Source organism: Austrofundulus limnaeus, unplaced genomic scaffold (assembly GCF_001266775.1).
Source record: "Austrofundulus limnaeus strain Quisiro unplaced genomic scaffold, Austrofundulus_limnaeus-1.0 Scaffold172, whole genome shotgun sequence".
In the NCBI taxonomy this organism is placed as follows: Eukaryota; Metazoa; Chordata; class Actinopteri; order Cyprinodontiformes; family Rivulidae; genus Austrofundulus; species Austrofundulus limnaeus.
The window spans coordinates 743,491-753,981 of NW_013952574.1; the positions used below are offsets into that span (position 1 = coordinate 743,491).

Sequence of the window (10,491 nt, forward strand, 5' to 3'; positions counted from 1 at the left end):
TTTAGGGTCAGGTAGGTACCTGTGAGGTTAGCCTTAGGGTTTGTGGTCAGGGTTAGGCTGTAGAGATGTAATGGAAGTCAATGGAATGTCCCCAAATGGATAGCTGTGCAAACGTGTGCGTGTGGCCTTGTTTATGCTACTTGGTAGGGACGATTTTTCAGGAAAACACAGTCTCGTGGGGACCAAAGCCCGGTCCCCACGACTTCAGAGGCTGATTTTGGGTGTGGGGTTAAGGTTTAGGACAGTTTTAGGGTAAATGGTCAGGGTTAGGCTATAAAATCTAAAAAATGAATGTAAGTCAATGGAAGGTCCCCTCGGGGTTTAAGAACAAACGTGTGTGTGTCTCCTGACCTCTTCACCTCCTTGCGGTTGAGCAGCAGAAGCTCCTGGTTGTGCTGAAGGAGGTGGTGGTACTGCGCAGTGAAGGACCTGAACTGTTGGATACTCACCAGCAGCAGATAGTAGTCTGGGTGATCTGTATCTGTTTGTCTAAGAAGCCCCTTTAACACATGAATGTACTCATTGATTTGAATCAAAACAGACTTCTTTGTATTAAATTTGATTAATTCTTCCACAGCTGTGCTGGTGTCACCTGAAGCAGCAGCAGGTAATCTGGGATCCTCTGCACGGGCTGAAGGAGCAGCGTGTAAAGGGATGGTTTGGATTCATCCCCGATGATGTCGCTCTGACGTCAGCAACCAATCAGAGCACAGATGGGACAGATGGCGAAAACAAATTGGTACAAATGTCATCTTTATAAAAGGGTCTTTAAATCACACAGATGCTGGTGTTGCAAATTGAAATCACTTTTTTTTAGATCCTTTTATTCAATCTTACCTCCAGAAAGACTGAAGTCTTCATGGAGCTAGAAGCAAGCAGATTGATGACTGACAGGCAGTCTGGAAGCTCCTTCAGGTAGGAAACATAGAAGTCCAGGAAATCACTCTGAAACATGACATAGAAGATGCTGGCTTGATTTAATCACAGTTTATGTCTGTTTTTATTTGTTTATATCGGTCAAAATTGAGCTTAGACAGGTTGCTAAATTTTCTTTTGAAACCAGAGATTAAGTAGAACCCACTTTTTAAATGCTGTGTTTACAGTAGTTTTGTGTTCAGTAAAGCAACAAATTGTTAAAGCAGGTATAGAACCATAGAACTCGGGGGGGAAAAGATATGTATTTTTGTTCTGTGGCCTTAATCGTTTTCTGTAGGTTGGTTATCAAAATTCAAATGGCATGTCAACACAGAAGCTGACCAAATGTAAAGGCACCACTGATCCTTTGCAACAATCTAAAAATATCTATGTTATTAAATAAAAGAATAAAGCCTGTATCCCTACATTATATTCCAGTTTTGAATGTGTTTCTAGTGATTAACTCAGAGTGAAATGTTTTTAAAACGTTCATTAAATCCCAAGGCTCTGTTTGTAAAATCTGCTGCTTTCTTTCATCAGAGCTGTTAGGATTAAACAGGATTTTACGGCACATGAATCTATGTGAGTCCACACATGAGCTGATCCTACACCAAACAGATCCTTACTTCTTTGCTGGTGAGCTTCATGAAAATATCTCCCATGATGCCTTGCCACTGGAGCTTGAGCACACGTTCCTGCAGAGTGTGGAGGAGCTCGAGGTGCTGCTGGATGAGAAACCTTAAAGAGCTGGGGAACGGACTGAAAACAATAAGATGAGAACAGAACCCCGGATATTAAATTTGTGGAAAACACACACAATCATACAAACATCTTTTTGCAGAAGCTTGTGCCGGTTCACTTAAATTCAGTCATTATTTTTTTAAAGGTGACTGAGTTCAGCTGTAGTTCGGTTTGACTTTAGCTTTTTTTCTCATTGGTAACACGTGTGCTGCAGTGATTCTATTACCAAGCTGTGTCTCCCTTTCACTGGTGTTTATACCTTCTTTTATTTGATTTATCTATTTCCTGTTGTCCCCTCAACATTAGCTTTTAAATTAGCTCAGAGGCCAATTTAGAGTTAGAAATCTGTGACGGTTGTCTGGGTCATTTTGATAATCTATCTTCATTGTTGCTTTAAAATAACCTTTTTGCAGAGGAAACATTTGTTCCTTATTCATTAACCGTTACATACAGACAGATTTTGTGTGTTCATGTCTTTGTGTTACCGTTTGTCTTTGGGCGTCAGAGCCTCTGATCCGTTGAAGGAGATGTTGGCCTTCAGTAGCAGAGACAGATGGGACACGTAGACTCTCTCTGACTCCAGCAGCTCCAGCGCTGCTTTTTGTCTCTTATCTGTGCACAGAATTATCACAACATACAATAAATGCTTAGCTGTAATTATATTTGTGTGCTCTTTGTAATATTTAGATGTTTAGTTTTGTTAAAATAAGACAAAGATGATTATATGAAATGGTTCAGCAAAAGCTTTAGTTTTATGTTTGCCATGCATTACATGGGCGTTTTTGCATACATATACATAAAATGTTGGTTATATATAGTTTAAATAAAGGTTTTGCATTCTTTGAAGGAATGCCACCTTAAATGCCAGAATTTTAAATGAAGATCATACGTACTGTATATTGAGAAATCAGTTTGGAAAACTCCCCTGCTTTTGCCTTTCAGCAGCAGGGAATAAATATTAAATTAACTATTCTTCTCTCCTGGCTTCAAGTCTTTACACAGCATGAACTTGTTACAGTTAGGAGTTTCCTTGAATTCTTAACATGTAAAGGTGTAGAAGTTGTAAAGGCCATGCTGTTTGTTTCAAGAGCTTTTCTTACTGTTTTCAGTCTGATTGTTGGAGATTTCGGCCTCAAATCCGTTGCTGCTCTTCTCGCCCAATGCAGGAGGTTTCTGCTGCTGCGGCTGAGCCTCCTGCTCGGAGGTGGAAGCTGCGACATGCGGACCAGACGGGCGATTTCGAGTCTTATATTTGAATACTAGGGCTTGCCATATTAAGATGCCAGGATGTGATTATGACAGGCACAGACTCACTTTGTGTGGACGTATTGCTCCTCTGTGGAGATGCGCTGTGCTGGTAAATGCTGAGATCTGATTGGCTGGGAGGACAGATGTGTTCATCCTCCGGTGGTGTTAGCGCGTCAGCACTGGAGCTTCTTCTTCTGCTGAACCAAGAAACAGAAAAAAATATATATAATACTGTCAGGTTCTGTCTTAAATGACAACAGGGTTTAAAAACAAACATCTCTGTAAAGTTCAACATAGTGGGCTCAACAGATTCTAAGGACCCTCAGAATAAATCCCTAAAGCAGAATGATCGGTGACGAAGAGACTGTCGCAACCATACCTGTGTGGAACTGAAATGATATCTTTGTTGCTTTCAAACTGCAGCAGCTCCGTCCTCTTCTGCACCTCTGCCTGTCTGCTGGAAACATCCTCAATATGGAACAAAGCTACATTCAGTTCTTCCTGCAATCAGATTTTATCAGGCGATGGCATCAGTTCAATTAACTGCTTAGGTTGTGTCCTGTATGAAGAACCCCCCCAAAAAAGTTGCACAACCTTACGACCTCAAATGATCAAATCAGTAATAAAAAAAACTAAACATCACAATAATAATAGACGGTCACCATGAAAGAAAACAGATAAAAGAAAACGGATGGGTGTTTGCAGCACCTTGAATGAGTTGAGCGAGTTCTTCAGGCCCATTATCTTATCGTCCACATCGGTCTGATGGGCTTGCAGCTTCTCCTCCAGGTCGCGGTCCCTCTGGCGGAGCTCGCTGAGATCAGTCAGAGCCGCGTGGAGCCCCTCGCGCAGCTCCACCAACAGGCCCTGCAGCTGCAGGACAAAAAGTTTTAGATTTAACTTTATTGTGTTCAGGTTTTGTTTTTCCTGTGATTGGTCTACTTTTGATCATTTAGATTTAACTCATTCAGTGGATTGTCACCTTTTTTTAAATTATCTTCATTTCTTACATGAAGAAAATCACTGAACGGTTTATCCTCCTCCTGCACTTTCATTCTTAGGTTTCTCATACATTGCTGATTGAATTTATTCAGCGGGGATAACCAGATCAGCTCATGTGAACATCACAGCTTCTTATTGCTCCGCCTCTGTGTTGTTTTTCCTTAAAGTCATGTGAAAAGCATCAGGCAGGAGACTCAATAGAGGTCCTGTGAAGTTTAAATATTCTTTAAAAATGAATGTGTATTTGTTTGTGGTGGGAAAGATCAGCTTATGCTGATGTAATTCTGTTCTGCTTAGAATTAAATTGGAATTTATTTCATTTTTTTAGCACATCTAGGGAAGAAAATCAGATCAACAATGGGCGTTTCTGAGTGAAGAGCCATAAGGCAAGGCTGACTGTTGACTTTTCTGCAACTCCTGACTTCAATGTTTGCTTTGTGCGCTCAAAAGGTCACGTTTGATGTGGTCCAAAGTCAGAAATGCTTTTTGCCGCAGGCTCAAGTTGGAGCAACAGTTGCACAAAGCCAGAAATTATTCAAAGTTTTCTTGTATAAAGACTGACATAAGAGTTCTTGGTAAATGTTGAGTGATTTTATTCAAATGGAGTCTTTATTCAGCTTTACAGCTATGTCTGATTTGGTTCAGAAAATTATATTTCATGAAGTAATTACAAGCTTAGCAAAATTATTGTTTTTTTTTTTACCTGAGTAATCTCCAGAGGAGGTTCCTCCACATTTACTTTGGTATCTGAAGGGAAAAAAAACAGCTTAGTTAGGTGAAGAATATCCAAAATCTACTGGCAATAGGTTAAAATTTTATCAAAGCCAATATCTGAATAATTAGCAGGTATTGATTGTAGACATTCCAAAAGTTGCAGCACGAGTCTGAAAAATGAAGCCAATATAAAAAGAAAAGCAGCTCAAGTTTAAGACCTTTAATAGCCACAAGCTCAGAAGTCAATAGGATGAAAGTGAACATCTTACTGAAGCTGAATCTCAAGTTTGAAAAGTTGGAAAGTTTCTCATGAGCTCAGAGATAAAACTGTTTATCTCCTCTGATAGTTTCAGTCAAACAAAACAAACCCAAATAACTGCACAACATATCAGTCATCCACGAGCTGAGTAAACGTTTGTTGTGACTCCGTGTTCCGATCAGGCAGACTGATGTGTTCAGCAGCCTCTCAGCACATTTGTTTGCACACATACAACAGGATAGGAACCCAGACCTTCAGTTTAGGAAATAACTACAAAAATATATTAAAAAATGGCATTGTGTAAAAGTGTAGAGATTTAATAATTTCTTTCACGCCTGTGTCCTTTTTTTGAAGAGTTGAAGTCTTAACAAAAAAAAAAATATTTAAACCCCTTTCATTTGGCTAGCCGTTAGCCTAGCCTGCACAAAGACTTCTACTCTTCTCTCCTTTGTGCTTTATGACTGTCACAGCTGATAAAAACTGTTTAATAATAAGCAAAACACGACTTCATAAATGACCAGATTGTCTCATTAAATAAGGAATCGTCAGCATAACTGTCATCAAAATCCCATTCAGTGATCAGTTTGTGTTAAACCTCCGTCTTGTCCCATATTTTCCTAACAGAGCACTTGGTTCTCAGACTGCAGGTTTACTTGGGGTTCCTCGAGTTTCTAAAAGCAGAACGGGAGGCAGAGCTTTCACTTCTCAAGCTCCTCTCTTGTGGAACCAACTTCCAGTTTCTGCCTGTGAGGTTGACACTGTCTACTTTTAGGACTAGACTTTTTTGTATTGGAAATTATTGCTATGAAGAGAGATAGGGTGAGAAGCTCGGACATCCGGGAGGGACTCAGAGTAGAGCCGCTGCTCCTCCACGTCGAGAGGAGCCAGTTGAGGTGGCTCGGGCATCTGGTAAGGATGCCTCCTGGACGCCTCCCTGGTGAGGTGTTCCGGGCACATCGCACTGGGAGGAGGCCCTGAGGAAGACCCAGGACACGCTGGAGAGACTCTCAGCTGGCCTGGGAACGCCTTGGGATTCCCCCAGAGGAGCTGGCCTCAGCTGGGGAGAGGGAAGTCTGGGTTTCTCTGCTTAGGCTGCTGCCCCCGGGACCCGACCCCAGATAAGAGGAAGAAAACAGACAGATGGACGGATGGATGGATGGATGGATGGATGGATGGATGGATGAATATGTTTTTTCTTGACTTTCTCCCCAGAGAAATGACACCTGGACCAGTCAATCTGTGTTTGTCTTTCCTTTCCCCTCAAACCCAGCCAGTTGAAGGAAATACATGCTCACAATATTAGACTTAGATACTACCTGATAAAACAGGTTCAAGTGTTATTGTTAAAACTTTTATAAAAGCAAAATAATCTTCAATGCACTCAGCATGACTGCATGTGATATAATTACTGGCAGAAAAAAAAAACTCATGACCAACAAATTATGACCCAAAGGTTGAAGTCGGGACAAGCTAAGTTTGCTTTAGCAGTCATGGGAAAGTGATATTTGTCAGAGAAAATTGAACAATTTCAAGCTTTAGAATTATTTTTATTAAGTTTTTACAGTCTTTTTTCTGTAGTTGCAACAATAGGACTTTTATTTGTGGTAAAGGGAGCAGCAGCACGAAGTCCTATTAAATTCATGGGCAAATTTTAGAGACTTTACAGACTTTTAAATCTGGGACATTTGGGGACAGAGCACCAGTTTGAAAAGAAGCACAATGCTTTTGCTTATCGAGGAAATGTCACTGGTCAAAGCTGCAGTCCAAACTGGAGGTGGGGTCATCTCAAATACGCATTTCACATATATTATCATGCATAATAGACACGTTCCACTGGCACAACACATTGTGTATGCATGGCGGAGCAGAAGAAAGAGCGTAACGTGTCCAACAATGACGTGTTTTCGTCTGCGAGACCAGATTTCCTGTGGCAACAAGTGTTTATCTTCATCTGCAGTTAGGAGAAAACTGGCACGACGTCACGTAACGCTACTGTCCTGCAGCGTGTTGGAACATAAAGTCTAACCCTGTTGAAAGAACAGGAGCGTGAAAGGATACGATTTCAGTTCATCCAGATGTTTAGTTGAGTTTTAGGTTGTTTTTTTTTTTTGGTGGGTCAGTGCAAACTATTCAAAGCAGATAACTAACAAGTAATGTCTTCATAACAATACAAAAATATGATTAATACAATTAAATGTCTAGAATAGATGAATTTTCATATCAGACTGCTACTATCAATATTTTTATGCCTTCTGGCATCAAAGCATTTTTTATACATGGACTTCGATATAATAGGATTAATCTAAGTCACTGGGGTCTTACAGTAATGGAAAAAAAATGTTTTCCCCCTGTAAACAAAAAACATATTGAAATAAATACTCAGTCCATTATTGCTTCGTATTTAGACATTTTCTTTCTAAAGTTGTAAGAAAGTCTGGTCTGGAGTTAGACCAGGACCAGTGAACCTGACTGAATTCGATAAAAACTTTAAAAGGATGTCAAAAAACCTTAAAGTAAAATATGAATCACTTTTTGCTTGCTTAGCTTGGTCTTGGTTGTCTCACAAGTGTCGAACCCAAGGGTGGGGAGTGTTGCTGTTTAGAATGCATTCATAATTATATTACATTTAACACGCCTCTGAAGAGTAGTGGTGAACACCCGAGGTTAGGATTTTAAACTTTAGGAAAGAACATGTTGGCATCTAGTGTTTGTGCATTACTTTAATACTAAATCAAATTCTGGTAATGGGTTGATTTTGTTCACTAAACTGCACAAAAGGCACATTAACTTATTTCATTTGAGTGAAGATTGATTTTTGAATGCGTGGTTTTTGGGAAATCGTATAAAAAGCCTGTGTTGGATTGGAAATCATCAGATGTACTGAAATCATTTTTTTCTTAGAAATGAGAAATTTAGATTTTTAGTATTAGCAACATTTCACAAAACACAGCCAGCAACTTTACCTCTAAAGCAAATGAAAAACATCTGTAAAACATATATAATGTATATGTAAAATAACTGTTGCAAAAGTCTGCAGTGGTCATTTCAATCTATAATTTCAAACATTAATATATATTTCAGGAGTCATTCATGTTTAATATTCTAAAGAATGAAATAATTACAATGATAATCAACTCTGATGAAAAATGAGTTTGAATATTTATAATAAAAAGTTCAATTTAATGTTTTTCTAATTATTTGTGTGAGCATCTCCAGTTTTACCTTCTGACAGGCTCGCCAACCTCTCCTCAGTTTTGGTTCTGTCATTCTCCATTTTCAGGTACAGTCCTGCTCCTTCAGGTCCAGTTTGGATCACGCTGTTCTGAAATTCCTGTCGAACCCCACCAAAATGATCTCAGTCCGCTCCAGCTGCAGTTGTCTCCTCTGAAGGACTTTATCATTTGCTGTGATCACTCAGTTTCTCCCAACCCGAGCATGTGAGTCCTGTGATTCCTCTTTGATACAAAAAGCTCCTTGTCTTCAGAGGAGTGGAGGGACGGAGGGTAAAGATCAGGAGTGGAGAGGGAGACGTCTGTTCATCTCCCAGGCACATACTGCAGCTATTAGATTTAAAGAGGCGTGACTGCTTCTTAATTAGGATGATTCGCACAGCTGTGTAGATATTTAAAAAAAGAACATGCTATTGCAGTGGTCTTGTAAAGTTGAAAGCTGGGTGTGTTGGAGCTAACACAGAAATGTGTCAACATGAAGTTGTGTTTTTCTTCCCCTTTTATTACATTAATTAGGCTTAAAAAGCACAATATGATAGAGTCAGAGAAATATTTCAGCTTGACTCTAGTGATTAGAAGCTTTGTAACAAAATCTCCCTTCTCCCTGCAACCAGCTGACAAAGTTCAAAGCTGGGTTTTCAGTCGTTTGTTTTGATCTTATTAAATGTGTCAGGGTTTCGGAAGATTTGGATCCAGCAGGAAAGCAGAATGACAGGAGGCGCTCGAAACAAACTAGGTTTAGTTTTAACAACATCAAAAAAAAAAAAGGTTACGCAACTAAGGAATCACAAGGTGAACCGGAAGTGGCTTGAAGAACACACAATGCTCCATTGGTGAGTGAGGCGAAGATTAGGGACTAAAAAGGACTGGGGCTGATGAGTGCAGTGGAGACACCTGGGCAGAATGACAAGTGGGAACAGGTGAGAGTGGGCGGGGCAAGAGCTGAAAAGCAGAGCTGAGGAGAAATGATTGATGTCACAAAAACTGAACAAATGAAAATAAGAATCACATGTACCACCTTTCCATCCAAAGCTCTTTACAGTAGGGGTGGACAATACTCTGTATTTTGGTACTGATCCGATACCAAGTAAATACAGGGATAGTATCACCGATACCAATACTCTTACTAGAATTGTCATGTTCATTAATTATTTTGTGGTTTTCTTTTAGATTAGTTGATAATGATGAAAGACAGGACAAAGATTTTAGGCAAACAAAATGTCTTGTTTCAAATAACTGCAACAATAATAACACAGTGTAACAGTATGAAAGTAATACACTTTTCCTTCTTACACACAATTTGTTTAAGACAAAAATCAAAACAATAAACTATATAACAAAAATCTAAATCTAACGATGTCAACAACAACAAGTACCTAACTGAGATCATGCAGTGATCAATGGACATCTGCAGCTGAATAACCAAACCAATCCAAAATGGCTGCCACAGTTTATCCACCCTAGCCAACTTGATCTCTCATCAAAATATAAAATCAGTTTAATACTCTGGCATGAAAGATGGCAGGCAGTATGCATTCATATTGTCTGTTTTGTTGTGTTTACAGGATGTGTTTTGAGTTTCTCTGGTCAGACAGCAAAGCCTGGAGACAAACCTCTCAGCTGCTGCTCCTCGTCTCAGCAACAGACCTGGGTTTGAAGGTTGCATAATTCCCACACATCATCTGATGCTGTCCTTACATGTGAGTTTGGAGAAGGAGACTGCGCTGTTCATGCCCCTCTGTACAAAAAACAAAACAAAACTTGTTTTTTTTTTTTTTTTAGCAGTAATTGAGTTCGGAGAAAAAATCCATCTGGGTGATATGCCTATGAAGCTGGAAAATCCCATTATCTCCAGTAGATCAAGATCTAAAGTTTAAAGTTCAGCGCTTATTATTCTCCTGTTTTAATTTTTTACAAATGTCCTTTAAATGTAAAATTAAATGTACAGTAAAAGGACTATATGAAATCATACAAAGCAGGGTTTATGAATGTTATGACCCATATTATGTTCAGTTTATAGATTCTTTAATAATAATTCTTGAGTCGGTGTCTCCCAGAGACCAGCCCACTGCTGCTTTGTTTGAACTAATTGTATATTTTGTAGACTCATTTGTTTTAAGAGTCTGAGGAGAGATGACAGTGTGGGAGGTTTGGTTTTAGTTGGCAGAAGATTTTTTTATTATTATTATTTATTATCTTACATGTGGTAACTGGAGAGGGTGACATGTTTGTAGAGTGGTTTGCCTTAACAATTAGCCTTGTGTGGATTGTTGGTCACAATAATTTTCCAGGGGGGAGAAAATTGTTTCTGATTGGAGGGACCCTCTTAAACTTATTGGTGTTTTATATTTATTTATTTATTTATTTATTTATTTATTTATT

General features: G+C 39.2%; 1 protein-coding gene and 1 long non-coding RNA gene across 3 annotated transcripts in view; one reads left to right on the top strand and one right to left on the bottom strand.

Moving 5' to 3' along the window:
• Positions 1-8,184, bottom strand: part of arhgef33 (Rho guanine nucleotide exchange factor (GEF) 33) — a 12,903-nt gene extending 4,719 nt beyond the window's left edge. The window contains exons 1-11 of one of the 2 annotated variants that reach the window (XM_014017577.1): positions 8,102-8,184; positions 4,610-4,653; positions 3,613-3,777; positions 3,284-3,405; positions 2,971-3,098; positions 2,757-2,867; positions 2,142-2,268; positions 1,542-1,674; positions 838-945; positions 593-685; positions 352-500 (exon numbers count right to left, since the gene is read on the bottom strand). In XM_014017577.1, the coding sequence (XP_013873031.1) occupies positions 352-500; positions 593-685; positions 838-945; positions 1,542-1,674; positions 2,142-2,268; positions 2,757-2,867; positions 2,971-3,098; positions 3,284-3,405; positions 3,613-3,777; positions 4,610-4,653; positions 8,102-8,153 (1,232 nt within the window). In that variant the 5' untranslated portion in view covers positions 8,154-8,184. Of the gene's footprint in view, positions 1-351; positions 501-592; positions 686-837; positions 946-1,541; positions 1,675-2,141; positions 2,269-2,756; positions 2,868-2,970; positions 3,102-3,283; positions 3,406-3,612; positions 3,778-4,609; positions 4,654-8,101 lie in introns of both variants that reach the window. The other variant, XM_014017576.1, reaches the window with a different exon arrangement.
• LOC106523976 (uncharacterized) lies at positions 658-8,919 on the top strand. Its single transcript, XR_001310958.1, has 3 exons — positions 658-739; positions 818-915; positions 8,160-8,919. It is a non-coding gene; the product is annotated as an uncharacterized LOC106523976 (long non-coding RNA).
• Positions 8,920-10,491: the final 1,572 nt, after the last annotated feature.